The 23,262-nt window shown below is 40.9% G+C and overlaps 1 protein-coding gene and 1 pseudogene across 2 annotated transcripts; both read left to right on the top strand.

Annotated features, from left to right (window-relative positions):
* The first annotated feature begins 3,530 nt into the window (after positions 1 to 3,530).
* On the top strand, positions 3,531 to 16,846 carry LOC308394474 (cytochrome P450 2J4-like; annotated as a pseudogene). The gene is made up of 17 exons (XR_013974783.1): positions 3,531 to 3,619; positions 4,499 to 4,664; positions 4,752 to 4,904; positions 5,043 to 5,203; positions 5,299 to 5,475; positions 5,558 to 5,696; positions 5,808 to 5,995; positions 6,090 to 6,231; positions 6,337 to 6,491; positions 9,809 to 10,084; positions 11,035 to 11,200; positions 11,288 to 11,440; positions 11,533 to 11,693; positions 11,841 to 12,017; positions 12,112 to 12,250; positions 15,920 to 16,343; positions 16,450 to 16,846. The product of XR_013974783.1 is annotated as a cytochrome P450 2J4-like (transcript).
* A 616-nt stretch (positions 16,847 to 17,462) lies between these two features.
* Positions 17,463 to 21,802, top strand: LOC308394526 (cytochrome P450 2J6-like; the record flags this gene model as incomplete). Its single annotated transcript, XM_080878887.1, has 9 exons — positions 17,463 to 17,660; positions 17,973 to 18,138; positions 18,244 to 18,396; positions 18,469 to 18,629; positions 19,119 to 19,292; positions 19,387 to 19,528; positions 19,637 to 19,824; positions 20,407 to 20,548; positions 20,624 to 21,802. 9 exons carry the CDS (start codon positions 17,463 to 17,465, stop codon positions 20,797 to 20,799), a joined length of 1,500 nt encoding a protein of 499 aa, XP_080735013.1. The 3' UTR covers positions 20,800 to 21,802.
* Positions 21,803 to 23,262: the final 1,460 nt, after the last annotated feature.

Below are 23,262 nucleotides of genomic sequence, written 5' to 3'. Positions count from 1 at the left end.
TTCGTCATGTTACTTTTGCACTATTATGTTCCAGCACATGTTGTTATTACATGGCTTACATGGCTAAGGTACACATTAGGCTGACATCTGGGGCCAGAGCTGAAACTGTTCTGGGCCAGCACAGGGCCAGCACAGGGCCAGCACAGGGCCAGCAGTTTGTCTGCAACTGGCCTTGTGCTGGCTCATGTGTGGGCCACCTCTGGTAAACCAGATCTGGGCCACCATAGGGCCGTCATTCTTTGCGGTACGCAGGCCATGTGTAAGCACATTGTGTGTGACAGAACCAGGCCATACCAATTTTGCTATGTGGGATTATGTAAAATAGAAACATCATAAAAATGAAAATGAACACAAAGTAAAATGTACTGAAAAGAACATCAGTATGGCCATCATTATTTGCTTGGAAAGTCTAAAGTTCCATGGCTTTGAACAGCCAGAGAACGCAATGCCCAGCTTAGAGTGACTAAAAGTAACTTCTTTTAACATTCTGTCATTCTGCTTCTATATCAAAAATCCACTAAAAATAGTCATTTGAAAAAAAATATTCGCCACTTTTCATCAGTTTGGGTTCCTCTGTTTATAGCAATTTTTAGAAAAGAATCGAATACCTTTGTCACTATACAGTTGTACAGTGAGATACAGAGCATCTCCTACTCATTGCAAACATGCTGGGAGGGTGGCTCTATCCGCCTTAGTGCAGCTGCTGTACCATACTGTGATGCAGTAAGTTAGTAGGCTCTCAATGGGCGAGTGGTGGAAGGGTGAGCTGTAGTCCACAAAGAGCATTCTGGCGTAGCTCTGCCGCTGTTCTAGGTGACTCAGCACCGAGTGGAGGGTGATGGCATCTTCTTTGAATCTGTTTGCACGGTATGCAAACTGGTGGGGGTCGAATTCTGGGGGGAGGTAATCCTTGGTGTGCTGAAGGACTAGTCTCTCAAAGCATTTCATGATTACCGGTGTGAGGGCCACAGGGCAATAATAGTTCAGGCTGGTGATGGGAGACTTCTTTGGTACTGGGATGATTGTGGCTGATTTTAGACAGGATGGGATGGCTGCTTCATCCAGTGAGAGGTTGAAGATTCTGGTGGAGATGAGGGTGAGCTGGTGGGCACATGGTCTTAGCACTTTACCACGTATTCCGTCTGGACCGGCCACCTTCCTGGGATTCACTGCTAGGAACACACATCTGACATCGTGCTCCGTTACAGTGAATGGAGCGGTGCAGGAACCAGGTGAGGATGAGGATGGGAGCAGGGCTGAGGCAGATGAATGCTGCTGTTGTGGTGTTTCAAAGCGGGCGAAGAAGCTGTTTATTTCCTCTGCTAGCTGCACACTCAGGTTTTCTGTTTTCACAGTTCTGCCTCTGTGGTTTATGATGTCTGTTATTCCATGCCATGTGTTGTTGCTGGACAGGTGGGACCCCTTTTCAGGTCAGCTCGAGCAGACCTGTACAGAGCTCTGTCAACAGACCTACAGGGAGTGCAGAATTATTAGGCAAGTTGTATTTTTGAGGAATAATTTTATTATTGAACAACAACCATGTTCTCAATGAACCCAAAAAACTCATTAATATCAAAGCTGAATGTTTTTGGAAGTAGTTTTTAGTTTGTTTTTAGTTTTAGCTATTTTAGGGGGATATCTGTGTGTGCAGGTGACTATTACTGTGCATAATTATTAGGCAACTTAACAAAAAACAAATATATACCCATTTCAATTATTTATTTTTACCAGTGAAACCAATATAACATCTCCACATTCACAAATATACATCTCTGACATTCAAAAACAAAACAACAACAAATCAGCGACCAATATAGCCACCTTTCTTTGCAAGGACACTCAAAAGCCTGCCATCCATGGATTCTGTCAGTGTTTTGATCTGTTCACCATCAACATTGCGTGCAGCAGCAACCACAGCCTCCCAGACACTGTTCAGAGAGGTGTACTGCTTTCCCTCCTTGTAAATCTCACATTTGATGATGGACCACAGGTTCTCAATGGGGTTCAGATCAGGTGAACAAGGTGGCCATGTCATTAGTTTTTCTTCTTTTATACCCTTTCTTGCCAGCCACGCTGTGGAGTACTTGGACGCGTGTGATGGAGCATTGTCCTGCATGAAAATCATGTTTTTCTTGAAGGATGCAGACTTCTTCCTGTACCACTGCTTGAAGAAGGTGTCTTCCAGAAACTGGCAGTAGGACTGGGAGTTGAGCCTGACTCCATCCTCAATCCGAAAAGGCCCCACAAGCTCATCTTTGATGATACCAGCCCAAACCAGTACTCCACCTCCACCTTGCTGGCGTCTGAGTCAGACTGGAGCTCTCTGCCCTTTACCAATCCAGCCACGAAATTCCATCTGGCCCATCAAGACTCACTCTCATTTCATCAGTCCATAAAACCTTAGAAAAACCAGTCTTGAGATATTTCGTGGCCCAGTCTTGACATTTCAGCTTGTGTGTCTTGTTCAGTGGTGGTCGTCTTTCAGCCTTCCTTGAACTGAACATAAGTTCCCTGCAATTTCTGAAGAATATTACAGTAAATCTGGCTGAAATTTGGCCCAGACGTACAGCAGGTTTCCCGGAGGAGAGATGTGTTGAAAGTTGGACCTCAACTACTAAGGATGATTTTTAATGAATTTCTGAAATTTCCATAATTGTAGTGTATTGGCTGTATTAGATTGAATAGAAGTTTCCTTTAATTTCTGAGTAATTTTACAGTGAATCTGGCTGAAACTTGGCACACAGGTACAGTAGGTGTCCCAGAGAAGGAATCTGTTGAAAGTTGGACATCAACTACTCAGGATGATTTTTAACGAATTTTTGAAAATTGACATAATTCTATTGTATTGGCTGATTGCATTGAATATAAGTTTCCTTTAATTTCTGAGGAATTTTACAGTGAATCTGGATGAAACCTGGCACACAGGTACAGTAGGTGTCCCAGAGGAGGGATGTGTTGAAAGTTGGACCTCAACTACTCAGGATGATTTTTCATGAATTTCTGAAAATTGACATAATTATATTGTATTGGCTGACTGCATTGGATACAAGTACCCTTTAATTTCTGAGAAATTCTACAGTAAATCTGGCTGAAACCTGGCACACAGGTACAGTAGGTGTCCCAGAGAAGGAATCTGTTGAAAGTTGGACATCAACTACTCAGGATGTCTTTTAATGAATTTTTGAAATAAACATAATTGTAGTGAATTGACTGTATTGCACTGAATATGAGTTTACTGTGATTTCTGAGTAATATTACAGTAAATCTGGGTAAAACCTGGCCCAGAGGTAAAGTAGGTGTCCGACCGAGAAGAGGATTGTGTTGAAAGCTTGCCATCAACTTTTAAGAATGATTTTTAATGAATTTTTGAATATGCAACCAGACTGTCACGATGGCTGTATTGGGCTGTTCCATTGTAATTTGTGTGCGCGCGCGCGTGTGTGACTGTTCGCGCGCGCGCACGTGTGCGCGAGTCTAGGCTTTCAATCAGGATATAAAGCGAAAAGGCGCTACCGTAAAGACTGGTGTAAAAGCGCAAGGAAATTTATGCAGCGGATAAGAGGCGGCTGGCTTGACCGCGGCTCACAAATGACGGCTCACTTTACCGCGGTGTGCAAAGGTAATTATCCCCGACAGATTTGTTTCCACTGCTGGACGGAAACAATCTCTCTCTCTCTAATATATATATATATATATATATATATATATATATATATATATATATATATATATATATATATATATATATATATATATATATATATATATACATGTTGCCATATATGAACATATAGTTATAAGTGGACAGGCCTCGCCTGCATAAGAAATGGCTTATCAGACAATTGTCCCATTCAGTTTGAGGCAGTGAGAAAGAGGGGCTGAATATCGCCACCTGGGTTGGCTGGAAGACTGTTTACTTGGCCTAGCAGGGCGAAGGACACTGTCTCAGCTGAACTCTGGACACGCACACACATGCTGCACCCTTTACCCACCCCTGTTGCTTGTCATGTGTTTCTTTGGTGTATTAAGAGTTTTTTCATGTGCTATGTGCAGAGGTGTTTTTTTTCTGTTCTCAAACTGATCTCCCTGCTGGAGCTCAGTCTGGGGGGAGCTTTTTTTCCCCTTATCTTTCCTCATGTGGTGCATTTTCGATTGTTATACCTCTCTGACCTGTCTTTCCCATGTGATGTTTTGTGTAATGTATGTATGGTCGGAGGGTAAGATGGAGCCGCCATTGCGTGCAATAGGTCGGCAGCCTTGTGAAATTTCCCCGTGTGGGACTAATAAAGGTATATCAAATCAAATATAAAATGGGCTGGACGTCCTAAGGAGCAACACAAATACAAAGCTTTTGTAAAACCCCTTAAATTAAAGTCTGTACTTCACATAATGATTATTTGATCTGTGGCTGTGCACAGAGGGAAATCTACAAAAATTGCATCTTTGTCCAATAAATTATGGACCTAACAATATTGTTCATGCTTGTGTTTTTTTGTAGCTGGCTGAAGTCTATGGGAACGTGTTCAGTTTCTGCTTCGGCAGGGATAAAATGGTAATGATCTCTGGATATAAGATGGTAAAAGAGGCTCTGGTGACGCAAGCTGACAACTTTGTGGATCGACCATACAGTGCCCTGGCTGACAGGTTTTACTCGGGACCCACAGGTTAAGAAATTATTCTCTATTTCCTCTCATTCAGCGCAGGAATTGTTTCCCAGTTATTAACTCCCACATCTGCATGTTTGTATTTAGAGGGTCTGTTCATGAGCAACGGTGGGAAATGGAAGGCACAGAGACGCTTTGCTTTGTCTACATTACGAGACTTCGGCCTGGGGAAGAACCGCATGGAACAGTGTATCTGTGAGGAGATCCGATACCTGCAGGAGGAGATAGAGCAGGAGAAAGGTGCTTTACATTAAGTGGAACATAAGCTCACAATCCTGCACAAGGGAGCAAAAAATTTACCTGTAACAATTGTCTCTTCTTCTTCTTCTTCTTCTTCTTCTTCTTCTTCTTCTTCTTCTTCTTCTTCTTCTTCTTCAGGTAAACTTTTCAGTGCAGCAGGTCTCTTCAACAATGCTGTGTCTAATATAGTTTGCCAGCTGGTGATGGGGAAAAGATATGATTACAGTGACCACAACTTCCAGCTCATGCTGAAGTATCTGTCGGAGACTCTTCAGCTGGAGGGCTCTGTATGGGGTCAGGTAAGTGAATTTCAGAAAGTGAAAAAGGGACAGCAGTATGGCATGCGTGGGATTTGTCTTAATCATTTATAAATTTAACTTCCTCTCATCACCAGCTCTACGACTCTTTCCCTGGAGTGATGAAGCTTTTGCCAGGTCCTCATAACAAAATGTTCAGCTATTTCGACATAGTCAAAGATTTCATCGCTCAGGAGATAAAGAGCCACAAGGAGTACCTGGATCACAACAATCCAAGAGACTACATTGATGCTTTCCTTATCAAGATGGAGAATGTATGTGGACACTGCATTGCACAAACTGCACTCTACCAGTTACTGTGACTGTGTACTGTAACTTTTTCATTTGTCTGAACAGCTCAATGAATCTGACCTGGGCTTCACTGAGACCAACCTGGTTATGTGCTCTGCTGATCTTTTCCTGGCTGGAACAGAAACAACAGCCACCACTTTGCTGTGGGCTCTGGTTTTCTTGATCAGAAATCCTGATATTCAGGGTGGGTGACATGCTGGGCTTCATATGTTTTAAAGTAGCCAAAACATAAAGCCAGCAAAGGTAAACATTTCTCCCACAGTTAAAGCTGAACTCCTTTAATTCTCTTTCACAGAGAAAGTCCAGGCAGAGATAGATAACGTGATTGGACAAACCCGCCAGCCTTCCATGGCTGACAGACCAAATCTGCCCTACACCGATGCCGTCATCCATGAGATTCAGAGGATGGGAAATATTGTTCCTCTCAATGGACTCAGAATTGCCGCCAAGGATATAACTCTGGATGGTTACCACATACCTATGGTGCATGCAGTATACATTTTAAGCTTCACATATTTGTTCTGTCAGGTGTTGTTGTTAAAGTGCATCTTGTTGTTTTCTTGTCTATTTTTTCTAGGGTACCAGTGTGTTGCCTGTACTCACCTCTGTGCTGTTTGACAAGACTGAGTGGGAGACTCCAGACACCTTCAACCCAGGACACTTCCTGGATGCTGATGGGAAGTTTGTGAAGAGAGAAGCATTCCTACCTTTCTCTGCAGGTAAAACCCCACAATGAGTGTTTTGTTTTAGCACAACCTGAACAAGAAAAAAACATCATCCACAGGTTGTAAACCTGCACGTGTATGTGTTTGTGAATTCTTCAGGGAAGCGTATGTGTCTTGGTGAAAGCCTCGCCAAGATGGAGCTGTTCCTGTTTTTTGTCGGCTTGCTGCAGAAGTTCACTTTCTCTGTTCCTGATGGAGTGGAGCTGAGCACAGAGGGAGTTTCTGGAATTACACGTGTGCCTGAACCCTTCAAGGTTCACACCAAGACTCGCTGAATTATGAAAAATCTTTCCAGTTAACCAACATGTAACAGTCTAAGACTGTTAGCCGTCATTAAAGTAATTTGATAAATGTCTGTTTTTTGTTACCATGCGTAGGGGGTCATTACTGTATGATTGCTGCCTTTAAAATTGAGCGATTCATTTTTTTATCCGTACATTTTATTCAGTATGAACCAGTTATCTTCCCTTAACAATATTCCTTCAGTACCAGTATTATTAAGAAATAAATGCTATAAGATATGTACATGATGCATTTTATTAAAAACATTTGTTAAAAAAGCTGTGTTGGTTTTAGAACAGTGAGGGGGGGGGGGGGGGGGGTCTGTTACGCCTGACTTATTTACAAGCCAGTGCTTTTGTTCTCATTCAAGCTATTTTCTCCATGTATTTATCAATCCATGTATTGTATTACATGTAGGCTCAGGACAACAGTGCGAAAAATAGAAATTATTATTGGTATTGTCATCTTTTATAAGACACAGATCTACATTGACTTGAGGTAAAAAAAAAAAAAAAAAAAAAGAAAACAATTATGATTTCTTTTTTTTGGGGGGGGGGGGGGCAGTCACATTAAAATGTTTGGATATCTTAAAATACCAGAATGATTGAACAATTTTTATTTTATTTTACTGTTTAGCCTTCTAAACAAATGAAGACTGATAAGTTTTTACTGGAAAATATGTTTCTTGTGGCTGAAAGCTTTTTTCACAGACACAGAGATTATTATATCCACCAGTTCCAAGTCAGCGGTGTACCAGCCCATTTCTAACTAGGAAGGAGTGATTCAGTCATGTAAATCTTCTGTACACAAATGCAGTACATCAGCAATAAAGAAGTAAAACCATCATCTCAGCCACACCTGGGTAATGTTTGCTTTCTTTTTCTTTCAGTGGGTCTTTTCTTCAGCAGTGGGAAGGTGTGTAGGAGACAGCAACATTTTGCCATGGCAACATCACATACCTCTGGTCTGGGTAAGAGGCCAAAAGGAAAGAGTATATGCCATGGAAGTCATACACAGATACACATACATTGATCATTATGAGGAATCTGACTCAGATGACTCTAGGATGGTCCATATGGGTTCTAGTAAGATGCAAATAAAACTATTTTGTATGACCACATTCAAGCATAAAGCCACAAGTAAGAGTTTTTGTACACATTTAATTAAATTACTGAGACACAGTGTGATTCAGATGACTGATGCAGATCAGTGGTTATTGTTCCAGTGAAAGTGCGTTCTTATAGAGAATATTGTGAGTTAAACCAGCAAAACAACTTCCTTATTTCCTCCCTTAACAGTTCAATTCAGTTACATTTAATTTTATTTATACTGCGCCAAATCAGACAACAGTCACCTCAAGTTTTAAACTTAAACTCGAAAGAAAGGATACCTGCCTCCCAAATCCAAACTGTGTGTTGGTTCCACAGAACAGGGGCCTGAAAACTGAAGGCTCTGCCTCTTATTCTACTTTTAAATACCCTAGGAACCACAAGTAAGCCAGCAGTCTGAAAGCAAAGTGCTCTACTGGAGTGATATTGAACTATGAGGTCTTTAAGATACGATGGGCCCTTATATGTGATGAGAAGGATTTTAAAATCAATTTAACTGAAGGGCTTTCTAGGAGTTTTTAGGACCACACATCAATAATGAATCACAAGTCCAGCCTAGAAGTAATAAGTGCATGAACTAGTTTTTCAGCATCACTCTGAGAAAGGATGTTTCTGATTTAAGAGAATTAAATTTTTCTTGCAATTGTGAGAAAAGTCTTACATATTGGTTTAATGTCACCACTGAAGAACATATTCTGGTCAAAAACGACTCCAAGATTCCTCACAGTGTTACTGGAAGCCAAGCTAATGCGATCTAGAGTAAGCATCTGGCTAGATACCATATCTTTTGAGCCGAGTAGAATAACTTCAGTTGTATCTGAATTTAAAAGCGGGAAATTATCCAGGTCTTTATGCCTTTCAGACATTTCTACAATTTAAATAATTGATGTGTGTCAATTGGCTTTATTGACAAATAAAGCTGGGTGTCATCGACATCACAATGAAAATGTATGCTGTGCCTTTTAAATGATACTACCTAAGGGAAGCACTGCACCCAGGCTGAGCGGAAGAGGCTCCAGAGAGTGGTCAACACAGCGCAGAAGATCATCGGCTGTCCCCTCCCCTTTGTCACAGACATTCATACATCCGAGTGCAATACTCACAGAATGTCACTTTTTGTTTTATTGTTTGCTTGTTTGCTTGTTTTTACCATTCACTAACCTTTAAAGAACAGGGGGGAAAGGTTCCCTCATGCTTCTACAACTGTGAAACCTGACTGTTACAACTGAGCTGTTTTCCTGGGAGACCATGGAGGCCTAAATAATACAGAATCAGGGGGGAAAGGCAGTCCAGCTTATTATTCCATCAGTCCATTTTCTTCTTCCTATCCATTTCAGGGTTGCAGAGTTGCTGGAACACAGCTCTCTGTGAGAGGTATGGTACATCTCTTGTCCTATGACAACTCTGCATAATTACACAACTGTACATAATAGACCAAATTTAATCAGACCACATACATATTCCACACTGAAAACTTCTTAGCTTTACAATAAAGACACCTTATGAAACACATCTGATTATGCAAAAGTGTTCATTCATATAACTGACAGTTTCAATTTACAAATTTACAAAGTTAAATAAATTCTTTTATATATATATATATATATATATATATATATATATATATATATATATATATATATATATATATATATATATATATATATATAGAGAGAGAGAGAGAGAGAGAGAGAGAGAGAGAGAGAGAGAGAGAGAGAGAGAGAGAGAGATGAATAAAGTTTTTGTGAAAATGACTACTGAGTCCGGTGCATCTCTGGAGGCCCCAGGAATGAAAGGAACCGGGGTAAAACTGATTTCCCAACAATAGATAGATAGATAGATAGATAGATAGATAGATAGATAGATAGATAGATAGATAGATAGATAGATAGATAGATAGATAGATAGATAGATAGATAGATAGATAGATAGATAGATAGATAGATAGATAGATAGATGAAACTGCAGAATCAATCTCTTAGATTATGTTTTCTCATCAGTGCGTTACATGTACAACGACAATAAGGGGATATTCTATTCTGTTCTATTCTATGAGATGAAAGGTTCATTCATTGACTCTGAATAGATTTCATCATGCAGACACAAGGGAATGCGGTGCTCTTTAAACACAGGCCGTTGTGAAAGCGCTGTATCACCATCACCTTTAACCCCCCCCCAAGCGTGACAGGCTTACAAAACCACTGCCTTGTGCCTGGAAAAGACAGATTACAGACTTTCAGCTGCTGCTGCTGCTGTCTCTCTCTTTAACTATGTGGTTTTCCAGCTTTTTGCTGAGCACCGAGGGGGTTTTAATCTCTATTTTTTTCTTCCTTCTGATCACATACCACCTCAAAAACAGGAATCCAAGGAATTTTCCACCAGGACCATTTGCTTTACCCTTTATTGGGAATTTCCAGATTGTGGACAAGAAACACCCACATATTTATTTTACCAAGGTAAACTTGTCAAGTCATACTTGTATTATGTTAAGTGGATTCTAAGTATTGAGTGTCATTGAGTGTTTATAGTACTGCTTTGTTTATTTGGACATATTGTTGTGTGCTGGTGTGTCTACATGCTCTACTTTCAAGACAGAAACTGAGATGTTCATGTTACACTCACAAATAATTCTTATTTCTACTTAAACACAGGGAGGAGAGAATACTTCAGAAACAAGTCCATTGTTGTGGAAATTTATTAACAAAGCCTGCAGACACGATGAGCAGTTAAAACCCAACACTTTATTTCCCATGCATGAGGAGAGACGTCAGTCAGGGGGCACTGAAAGTCGTCTCTGACAATGAACAGTTCAGGTCCCTTTTAAACACAGTCACAGAGCAAAAGGCTTTTACAGTTGCAGTTCACACCTTGGCTCTAAACAGAAAAACTCTCTATCACCTGTGTGAATCTCCCCCACTCTGGGGTCAAGTCTTCCTGTGTGAGCTTCCGTCTCCTGGGAGGCATTCACCAGTTTCTCACCGTCTGTTTCCCAGCGTGAATGAGGTGTGAACCAGACATACTAAACTAAGTAACATGAAGGCCTTTCATCAAGACAATACAATAAAGGACAATACGCTAAAGAGAAATCCCACAACACCATGCACACCGCTTGTGGTCTACGTTCATGCACTTTAGAAAAACTTTTTAAAAATCTTTATTAATGTTGCTGTGTGGTACAGCCCATCCAAGAAGGTTCTCCTCCTTTTTTGAAGACGAAAATGTATTTTTTGTTTATCACTCTTAACAATGAGAAAACAAAAGTTGATGTGATTTGATTTGGATTTTGAATATTTACATTTGTTAGTCAAACTGTGAGTGTGGATTTCTGGCTTCTGAGCAGAGCAGTTTACACATATAAAACCAAACATATTTATTTCATCCTTTGTGTTTGTTGTGTTTTTTGTAGCTGGCTGAAGTCTATGGGAACGTGTTCAGTTTCTGCTTCGGCAGCAATAAAATGGTAATGATCTCTGGATATAAGATGGTAAAAGAGGCTCTGGTGACGCAAGCTGACAACTTTGTGAATCGACCATACAGTGCCCTGGCTGACAGGTTTTACTCGGGACCCACAGGTTAAGAAATTATTCTCTATTTCCTCTCATTCAGTGCAGGAATTGTTTCCCAGTTATTAACTCCCAAATCTGCATGTTTGTATTTAGAGGGTCTGTTCAAGAGCAACGGTGGGAAATGGAAGGCACAGAGACGCTTTGCTTTGTCTGCATTACGAGACTTCGGCCTGGGGAAAAAACGCATGGAACAGTGTATCTGTGAGGAGATCCGATACCTGCAGGAGGAGATAGAGCAGGAGAAAGGTGCTTTACATTAAGTGGAACATAAGCTCACAATCCTGCACAAGGGAGCAAAAAGTTACCTGTAACAATTGTCTCTTCTTCTTCTTCTTCAGGTAAACTTTTCAGTGCAGCAGGTCTCTTCAACAATGCTGTGTCTAATATAGTTTGCCAGCTGGTGATGGGGAAAAGATATGATTACAGTGACCACAACTTCCAGCTCATGCTGAAGTATCTGTCTGAGAGTCTTCAGTTGGAGGGCTCCATATGGGGTCAGGTAAGTCAAAAACAATTTACTTCTTCCAGAGTATGACAAAAGCATGCATGCTGTGCTTTTTCTCTGACAGATTTCCCCTCTGTAAATACTAGGCCGTTGCTTTAATGCTTTGAATAAAACTGTCTCTTATCATTTGTTATTAACAAGCTCTATGAATCATTCCCTGGAGTGATGAAGCGTTTGCCAGGTCCTCATAACAAAATGTTCAGCTATTTCGACATAGTCAAAGATTTCATCGCTCAGGAGATAAAGAGCCACAAGGAGGACCTGGACCCTAACAATCCCGGAGACTACATCGATGCTTTCCTTATCAAGATGGAGAATGTATGTGGACACTGCATTGCACAAACTGAACTGTAAAACTGAACCATTTTCTAATATTAATTGACAAATGTGACTTTTCAATATCTCTGTGCAGCTCAATGAATCTGACCTGGGCTTCACTGAGACCAACCTGGTTTTGTGCTCTGCTGATCTTTTCCTGGCTGGAACAGAAACAACTGCCACTACTTTGCTGTGGGCTCTGGTTTTCTTGATCAGACATCCTGATGTCCAGGGTGGGTGGCTTATAAGCCCTTATATGGAGCTTTAAAATAGCCAAAAGACCAAATGTGAGATTATTTACTTTTGACAAATCCTAACATCAGCCAAAACAAGCCACTGTTCATTTTACAGGTGTTTAATACAAACAACCGGACAAGTTCAAATTGAGTGCAGAAATGTGTATTGCTCCCAGGAGTAACTGTTCACAATGAAAAACACAGTTCACCTTGTACTGTTAATGTCCTCTCCATGTGGTTTTAGTCTGCAGGCTCCAAGTAGCTCTGCAACATCTCCATAGGTTCAACTATCCATCTTCTAGCAACTTGTAGTGTGTACAGGATGTTGTTTAAAAGAGGCACCTACATCAGTATCAATAGGACCAAATTCTGATCTCATCTGATAAGGATGGGAAATGCAATGGCCCTGCATGCATTAGCAGCATTTGCACACAGCAGATCAAGAACTGTCTTCAGAAAAAATCATAAACACACTAAAATACTGGATTAGCCGTGACGTGAGTCATGCCGCAATGGATCAGATGATTGTAAATGTGAACAGTAACAACAATAACAGGAACTAGTATGGATGCAATCCAGCAGCTTTCAATTCAATATGTGGACCAAAGAAACAGTTCTTCACACAAACATGCTGACGATTGCACCACTTTTTGTTCACCAACAGTGCATTTACTTCACCGTTCTTCTTGTCACTCAGATTGCACCCAAAATGTTCTGCAGGGGCTGTTGTACTGTCAACCAGGAAGGTGTGAGTTCATTAAGGAGAGTACTGGACTTGATTTATTGAGACAGAGAAATTAATCATTTTATATTTGGTGATTGAACTCAGATGACCCATCATGGCAGGCAGAACAGAATCCTGGTTTTGATAGGAGTTAGGACAGAGTCTACCTCAGAGTGACTCAGGTCAGGTGGAGGTGTGGAGTCTGAAAGGGAGAATGACAGAAGAGTACAGAGCTTTAAAGCACACAGAGTGGATGATGATTGGCTCAATGAAGGCAGCGAGAATATGATTGAACTTGAATAATGATGTCAGTATTGATTTGGACAATGTAAAAACTGGAAGTGATGTGAAGCATGTACTAGCAGGCAAAGTTAAATAGAGTTAAATGATTAAACAATTATCACTCCTTTTTAATCTATGCACGAGGTTCATTTAAGTTCAATAATCATCATCTCAGTATCCTCATGGTGCTTTATTTTCGGGAAAAAAAAAAAAAAAGGACAAACAATAATAGAGAGAAAACCCCAATAATCAGATGACCCCTTATGAATAAGCACTGTTAACGGGAAGAACCAGAATTGGAGAGGGGCAGCCATCTATTGGGCAGAGGAGAGAGAGATGGGACAAAATACTTCTAATGCTAACAACTAATAACACATTTTGTTTTCTGTTCTCATGCTGACCTCCCATAAGGAGTCCAGCATGACTACAGGTCTCTTTTTTCCCCTCCTCCACTTGCCCATTGTTTTTTCCATATTACTACCCGTCTCCGACCTGTCTACCCACGTCATATCTTTGCTATGTACAGTGGGGCAAAAAAGTATTTAGTCAGCCACCGATTGTGCAAGTTCCCCCACTTAAAATGATGACAGAGGTCAGTAATTTGCACCAGAGGTACACTTCAACTGTGAGAGACAGAATGTGAAAAAAAAATCCATGAATCCACATGGTAGGATTTGTAAAGAATTTATACATAAATTAGGGTGGAAAATAAGTATTTGGTCACCTCAAACAAGGAAAATCTCTGGCTCTCACAGACCTGTAACGTCTTCTGTAAGAAGCTTTTCTGTCCCCCACTCGTTACCTGTATGAATGGCACCTGTTTGAACTCATCATCTGTATAAAAGACACCTGTCCACAGCCTCAAACAGTCAGACTCCAAACTCCGCCATGGCCAAGACCAAAGAGCTTTCGAAGGACACCAGGAAAAGTATTGTAGACCTGCACCAGACTGGGAAGAGTGAATCTACAATAGGCAAGCAGCTTGGTGTGAAAAAATCAACTGTGGGAGCAATCATCAGAAAATGGAAGACATACAAGACCACTGATAATCTCCCTCGATCTGAGGCTCCACGCAAGATCTCATCCCGTGGGGTCAAAATGATCATGAGAACGGTGAGCAAAGATCCCAGAACCACACGGGGGGACCTGGTGAATGACCTGCAGAGAGCTGGGACCAAAGTAACAAAGGTCACCATCAGTAACACATTACAACGGCAGGGAATCAAATCCCGCAGTGCCAGACGTGTTCCGCTGCTGAAGCCAGTGCATGTCCAGGCCCGTCTGAAGTTTGCCAGAGAGCACATGGATGATACAGCAGAGGATTGGGAGAATGTCATGTGGTCAGATGAAACCAAAGTAGAACTTTTTGGTATAAACTCAACTCGTCGTGTTTGGAGGAAGAAGAATACTGAGTTGCATCCCAAGAACACCATACCTACTGTGAAGCATGGGGGTGGAAACATCCTGCTATGGGGCTGTTTTTCTGCCAAGGGGACAGGACGACTGATCGGTGTTAAGGACAGAATGAATGGGGCCATGTATCGTGAGATTTTGAGCCCAAACCTCCTTCCATCAGTGAGAACTTTGAAGATGAAACGAGGCTGGGTCTTCCAACATGACAATGATCCAAAACACACCGCCCGGGCAACAAAGGAGTGGCTCCGTAAGAAGCATTTGAAAGTCCTGGAGTGGCCTAGCCAGTCTCCAGACCTCAACCCCATAGAAAATCTGTGGCGGGAGTTGAAAGTCCGTGTTGCTCGGCGACAGCCCCAAAACATCACTGCTCTCGAGAAGATCTGCATGGAGGAATGGGCCAAAATACCAGCTACTGTGTGTGCAAACCTGGTAAAGACCTATAGTAAACGTTTGACCTCTGTTATTGCCAACAAAGGTTATGTTACAAAGTATTGAGTTGTATTTTTGTTATTGACCAAATACTTATTTTCCACCCTGATTTACGAATAAATTCTTTACAAATCCTACCATGTGGATTCATGGATTTTTTTTTTTCACATTCTGTCTCTCACAGTTGAAGTGTACCTCTGGTGCAAATTACTGACCTCTGTCGTCATTTTAAGTGGGGGAACTTGCACAATCGGTGGCTGACTAAATACTTTTTTGCCCCACTGTATGTATGGTCGGGGGGGGTCCAATTTCACTGCAGGTGTAAACATTGCATGTGACAAATAAAAGGCTTGATTGACATTTCAGACAAGTTTTTATGAAGCACATAGCACTAAATTCTGAATCACTGCACTAAGCTCATCCTTTTTTATTGCCCAAGAACCTCACACTCTCAGCGATTACAGCTGGAGCAGAGTTTATATCTTTGTGTTTGGTTGCTTAGCTCCAGCTCAGCAGCCCTGTTGTCTCCCCCTTTGTCTCTGAGGAACAGAATGTGTTCCATTCATTATTATGAGTGTCCTCACCACCAACAGTTTGTCCCGTGTGTAAAGTGGCTCTCTAGTGGCAAAAGAAAACATCATGAGCAAGAAAAACAAAGGTGTACAAAATAACCACGATATTACAAATAAAGAATAACAACAAAGAGTAAGTTACTCAGACCAAAAAAGCACAGACTGAGACTCATAATTGTGCTATGGTAACAGACAGGTGTTGAAATATGGCTTCTTCTGAACTCTATTAATTCTCTTTCACAGAGAAAGTCCAGGCAGAGATAGATAACGTGATTGGACAAACCCGCCAGCCTTCCATGGCTGACAGACCAAATCTGCCCTACACTGATGCCGTCATCCACGAGATTCAGAGGATGGGAAATATTGTTCCTCTCAATGGACTCAGAGTTGCTGCCAAGGATACAACCCTGGATGGTTACCACATACCCAAGGTGCATGCAATATACATTTTAAGCTTCACATATTTGTTCTGTCAGGTGTTGTTGTTAAAGTGTATCTTGTTGTTATCTTGTGGTTTTTTTCTAGGGTACCAGTGTGTTGCCTGTACTCACCTCTGTGCTGTTTGACAAGACTGAATGGGAGACTCCAGACACCTTCAACCCAGGACACTTCCTGGATGCTGATGGGAAGTTTGTGAAGAGAGAAGCATTCCTACCTTTCTCTGCAGGTAAAACCCCACAATGAGTGTGTTGTTTTAGCACAACCTGAACAAGAAAAAAAACATCATCCACAGGTTGTAAACCTGCACGTGTATGTGTTTGCAAATTTGTCAGGGAACCGTGTGTGTCTTGGCGAAAGCCTCGCCAAGATGGAGCTGTTCCTGTTTTTTGTCAGCTTGCTGCAGCAGTTCACTTTCTCTGTTCCTGATGGAGTGGAGCTGAGCACAGAGGGAGTTTCTGGAATTGTACGTGTGCCTGAACCCTTCAAGGTTCACGCCAAGGCTCGATAAATCTCACTGAGCCATTTAACCAACGACTAAGAGTCAAGACTGAGAAAAAGTATTTTAATGAAGGATGGATTTTTTTTTAAATTTTAATATCTTCATGTCATTGCTGTATCACTGCTGCCTGCAAAGATTACCTGATTTTCTTTACATGTGCATCCGAATCACTATATTGTGTTTTAATTCAAGGATATTCCATCATTAAATTGCAATAACGACAAATTGTAATGTACACTTTTAGTAATAAAATGTATTCATAACTAGTTGTTTGCCAATCTGTGTCGCACACCTGATTTAATTCACTGGTTACACAAGAAACCGTATATGCAAAGCCACAACTACATATTCAACTAGCTTCTTTTCCCATTTTAACATTTGATTTTTTCACAAGCCAGTGCTCCTCTAGTCTGCATGTCAAAGTATTGTTGTGTGTATGCATACACGTGAATGCTAGACAAAGTGCTCAGGTATATAATCAAAGTGCTTTGTGAATGAGGCTGGTAGTAGATAGCACTTTAAATGCTCAGCTATACTTAATATGTAAGCACCAGTACATTTAACTATTTGTGTTACTATTCAAGTTTTTTTTCTCCCTTATATCAGTTTACTGAAAACCGTTCACGTATGTATGTAAAGATTTCACATAAAACAAAAATGTTTGTGCTACTTTTTAGTAGAATCTGTAATAACTGAGGCCTGACCCAGTATCAGACAAACTTTCACACACACACACAGATCATTATATATACCCAAGCTGTGAGTCAGCAGTGTACCAGCCCATCTCTAAATAGGAAGGGATCCTGGAGCTGAGGTCCTGATCACTTAGTTTTACTCTGCTTCACAATGCAGCTGCGTGATTTGTTTCTTTGTCTTGATATAAAGGAGCAGCTGCTTATTATTTTTGCCGGCCTCCTTATGGTATATTTTCATTTTCGTAAGGATAAGGATCCACCGGGCTTTCCTCCAGGCCCTCCAGCTCTACCTATTTTAGGAAACATCTTCAACATTGATGCCAAACAGCCTCATATTTACCTAACCAAGGTAAGCTGACATCATTGTGGCATTTACACATTTCTTAAAAGTCCACTTGGGCAACCTCAGGATTTCCACTGACACTGACGCTCTTTAGTTAAACTTTTTTATCTGAAGTAGAATCACTGCTTGAATAGTTTAAAGAGAACATTAATAATAAAGTTAAGAAAATGTTCATGTTTCACTCTGGAAAAATAATAAAATAATACCAAATACCTTGCAGATACTAAGTTATAGTGTTAACAACAGGTTGTGCTATGCATCTTATCAGAATCACATGCTAGACAACAGGCCACTTATTGTCTGCCGCTGCATCCACAGCTTGCTGATTTTTATGGGAATGTGTTCTGCATACGTCTGGGAAGACACAAAACAGTGTTTGTGTCCGGGTGGAAGATGGTGAAGGAAGCTTTAGTAACACAAGCGGACAACTTTGTGGACCGGCCTTACAGCCCGATGGTGACCAGAATTTATTCAGGGAACTCAGGTGAATCACACAAAAAAAATACACAAATGCAATACTTCAGCAACAAAGCAGTCAGGTCAACCTCTGAGCCACACCTCAGTAATTTTTGCTTTCTTTTCCTTTCAGCGGGTCTTTTCTTCAGTAATGGGAAGGTGTGGAGGAGACAGCGACGTTTTGCCATGACTACTTTACGCACCTTTGGTTTAGCTAAGGAGTCGACAGAGCAGAGTATTTGTGATGAAAGTCAACATCTGAAGGACGCGATGGAAAAGGAGAAAGGTCAAGAGACAGCAATGAGTGAAAGCAAAACACACACAGTGTACTGTGACTAAACGCATTTCCTGTCTTCAGGTGAGCCATTCGACCCAGTGCCGTTCTTAAACAATGCTGTCTCCAACATCATCTGCAAGATAGTGTTTGGGAGACGATTTGACTACAGTGACCACAACTTCCAGATCATGCTGAGCAATCTGACTGAGATGGCCTATCTGGAAGGTTCCATATGGGCTCTAGTAAGACACAGTGGGATTTTTTTCTTCCTGAAAATATTGAAAGGTAACCCACCACTGTGTACTTAACTGACTTGCTGAAGTCACATGTTCCTCCTCGCTCGCTCCGTTCAGCTGAGCAGCTGCTGCTGTCGGTCCCTAAGTCGCGGCTGAAATGCAGAGGAGACCGTGCCTTTTCAATTGCGGCTCCGATGCTCTGGAATAACCTTCCCCTCCAAATTAGACAAGCGTCATCAGTGCAGGTCTTTAAGTCCAGATTGAAAACCTATTTTTATTCCCTGGCTTTTAACTCTGTAGGAAATTGACACCTTCTTATTTATTTTATTGTTTGTAATGATTTTATGGTATTTTTAATTTGGTTGGTTGTTGTTTTGATCTGTGTTGTTCAGCACTTTGGTCTGCCTGGTGTGTTCTTAAAGTGCTATACAAATAAACGATGATGATGATGATGATGACCACTGAATAATTTTTTTCAATTTCCTCCCCTAACAGCTATATGATGCATTCCCAGGACTGATGAAACACCTGCCGGGACCTCACAATCGCATCTTTAGCAGCTCCAAATCTTTGGTGGCATCTATCAGGGAAGAGATCGAGAAACATAAGTTAGATCTGGACCCCAACAACCCGAGAGATTACATTGACAGCTTCCTCATAAAGGAGAAAGTATGCTGTTTACGTTCAACCAAAATAATAATAACAGTAATAAATAAAATCTGTTCATTAACTTGTATTTTTGATACCTTGCTTTGCTCGCTAGCACAACAGAAACAGTCATTTGGGCTTTGAGGAAGAAAACCTGGTTCTGTGCTGTCTGGACTTGTTCCTGGCTGGCAGTGAAACCACTTCAAAGACTTTGCAGTGGGGACTCATCTATCTCATCATGAACCCTCAGATCCAGTGTAAGTTCAGAACAAAACTAGTTTTTAATACCATCCAGGTCAGAGATCAAAATAATTATATGACACAGATACCTGCTAATTAACAAGTTAATATAATTTGACTCCTAGGTAAAGTCCAGGAAGAGATAGACAGAGTGATCGGACAGACCCGTCAGCCCACCATGGCAGACAAACCCAACCTGCCTTACACTGATGCTGTCATCCACGAGATCCAGAGGATGGGAAACATCGTTCCACTCAATGGACTCAGGATGGCCGCCAAGGACACAATCCTGGGTGGTTACTTCATACCCAAGGTGCATCTGGTCTGCTCATAGAACACAGCAGCTTAAGCCCCCTACATAAGATTAAAAATTGCTTAGTTCAAGTTCTTGCGTTGGTTTCATCCAGGTAAACCATCACATTGGGGACCAAAAACAAGGTTTGCATTTGCCAAAAATAATTTCGCTTTTTACAAAAATACTTTTCTATTTCCAAAATAAACAATGACTGAGATTTCTATTTTTCCACTAGCCACACTGCAACTTAAAACTGAATGTTGCTTTCAAATGCATTGCAGATGCCAAAATGGGAAAACATTTTTTTCTGAAAGAGAGCAAGGTCGCTAATAATGATACATGCTAAATATATAGCCTATACCTTAACAAAACAGTATGTGTCGTTTCCCAGATTATAACCCCCTTAACAGTGTTAGCAATGAGCAAGTGTTTACTGTCAACAAGCCCTTGCATGAGATTTTAGGCAGGGTTCTTTGTCCTTTTTTCAAGATAAAATGGTCTTTTTTTTGTCTTATATTTGTTCTTACAAACATTGCCTAGCTGTATAAACCAGCACTTTGAATACCATCTTTGAATGTGACTGCTGTCGTCTATGTGCAGGGGACCTCTGTGATGCCTAACCTGACTTCAGTGCTGTTTGATAAGAATAAATGGGAGACTCCAGACACCTTTAATCCTGAACATTTCCTAGATAGCGAGGGCAAGTTTGTGAGGAGGGGAGCATTTTTACCTTTCTCTGCAGGTAATTTTAACATATAAACTGTAATTATGATATTGGTTAGATGGGGTGATAACCAGAGTCACCTTCATTTCCCAGGAAGGCGTGCGTGTCTCGGTGAGGGGCTGGCAAGGATGGAACTCTTCCTGTTTTTTGTCAGTTTGTTTCAGAAGTTTAATTTTTCCACTCTGGATGGAGTCAAGCTGAGTACAGAAGGAGTCACCGGAGCCACTCGCACACCCTACCCTTTTAAGGTGTACGCTAAGCCGCGCTGAACCATCCCCAACAAATCAACAGAAAAAGCAAATATGAATATTGTTGTGTTGCTGTGAGATGGAGACTATGCCTTTTTCTATATTATTATTATTATTTATCGTATACTGAGTTTTGACTACAGACTGTACATAAAAGATAGACCTCACACTGGTTAACAAAGTGCATTGTAAAGCCTTAAGCTGGCATCTTCACTATTTTTGTGACTCGAATGTGATGTAATAAGCAAGAGGCAGCGCTAACTTTGAAACTGAAACTTTTCTTTAAAGGAGAATATGTCCAGTAGGGGGTAGCTCAAATCTGCTGCAACATTTTCTGATTGTTGCCATGGCTGTTTAGAAGTGCTTCCATGATGTGCTGAGCAGACGTCTAGTGCTATTAAGCATTGGAATACTCCCTAATGTGTGCACACACACACACACACACACACACACAGCTACATGCACGTGCCCAGTTGAACCACAGTATTATTTTGTAAGGCTATATAAGATGGCACGTGTGCAGACATTAGTCAACTATGCTGCTTGTTGCTATACCTTTTATGTTTTCCACAAAAGTGCCAATAACTGTTTCCAAATGTTTTTTAGTCAGTGCTGGATGTGTGGAAGCTACGAACAAACTGATATACTAGACTACAACTGCTGTTTTTTTTAATTACAGTTGTTTTGCTGTGGTGACTAATTCTATTTACATAATTAAAGGTCAGGATGAATTTGATATGCAGATTAGCTTTAAATGAGACACACAGTTGTGTGTTACGTGACCCTTAAGTGTGAGTTTTAAATTGCATTCGGTTGTTTAATTTGCTTGTGAAAATTATCAATCATTGTTGATATTTATATTGTTATTGCACCAACATTTCCTTTAAGGTAAACAGGTTCAAAGTCATCAAAATATTTATCTTCCTAAATTTAAATAATGCAACTTCTGCATCACCAATTGGATTTTTATTTTGTTTTTACAGTTTATTCAAAATATCCGAGGCCTACATTTCAGAGACATGTACAGTTATTACCCCAAAACCGAGGAGGTCGTTTCAACAATCAGTTGAAACTTATTATTCACAATTAAAATGCTCCGGTACTTATCCAACTAGTTCAAAAACTACAAACATTCAAGTTTTAAAATGTATAATATAGTACATAAAAAACTAAAGTAAAAATAGAGCAACAAACTAAAAGCATTTCTATTCACAGAGTTCTTAACTGATCTGAATAGGAAAATTAGCAACCAAAGCGGAAAATTATAAGTGTGATGCAAAGTCGTCTCTTGATTGCAGACATTGACCATGATGTGCCCTCACACATTATGTAATATCAACACCCAACTCAAAAATAGAGACTAACTCTAAAGTGCCATCCAAACACCCTGGACTTCATTAATAGGTTAATAGGTTTTTAGCGTTATTTTGTTATCGTTTTTATCGTTAACTCGGTTTTTCTGGGTCTTTTCACGTGTGTTATGAATAAATCTTTTTTCGGTACCGGTACTAGTTTTATTTTGTTGTATTTATCCGCGACACGGTGGCACGGTGGTTAGCACCGTTGCCGCACAGCAAGAAGGTCCTGAGTTCAATTCCAACATCAGGCCGGGGTCTTTCTGTGTGGAATTTGCATGTTCTCCCTGTGTCTGCGTGGGTTCCCTCCAGGTACTCCGGCTTCCTCCCACTGTCCAAAGACATGCAGCCTGTGGGGATAGGTTAATTGGATAATCCAAATTGTCACTAGGTGTGAGTGCGAATGGTTGTCTGTCCCTGTGTGTTGGCCCTGTGACAGACTGGCGACCTGCCTCTCGCCCTATGACAGCTGGGATAGGCTCCAGCGCCCCCCGCGACCCTGAAAAGGATAAGCGAATGGATGGATGGACCTTAAAGGCCGGTCCGTGAAAATATTGTCGGGCATAAACCAGTCCGTGGCGCAAAAAAGGTTGGGGATCACTGAGTACAGAGTAAAATGACTCAAACTACATGTACCGGAACACTCCCAGGTTTATGCCAAGGCTTGCTGAATTATACAATCTTGCCAAGAAATCTCTATTTATCAAAGTGTAGCAAACAAAGAAGACTGTTGCAATTTCTTTGATATCAGCCTTTGGTTGGACTAGTGTTCAGTAAGACCTGAAAGTAGAAACTGAGGTGATAAATTCACAAACAACAGGCTTGAACAGTAAGTATTTGGGACCATTTTATCTGAGTGTGTCTGAGCTACAGGTGAATGATCTAGCATCATCCACACACAACAGCAGGGTGAAAAATACAGTATCAAAATGCGAATTTGAATTATTCTGGAGCCTGAACTTTTGGCTCACAGCGATGATTTGCACACACCGACCACATCATCTGAAACCTTTGGTTTGTGTTATTAGATTATTCTGTTATTATATGTTACCTTATATATGTAATCAAAGTAGTTGAATTAGAATACTGCTGTAGATCACATTATACCCTTTAATATAGAGTGTGTGAG

This window comes from Rhamphochromis sp. 'chilingali' (genome assembly GCF_963969265.1).
Source record: "Rhamphochromis sp. 'chilingali' genome assembly, chromosome: 3".
Classification (NCBI taxonomy): Eukaryota; Metazoa; Chordata; class Actinopteri; order Cichliformes; family Cichlidae; genus Rhamphochromis; species Rhamphochromis sp. 'chilingali'.
Note: the sequence above shows the minus strand (reverse complement) of the source record. Positions and strands in the feature narration are given on the sequence as shown.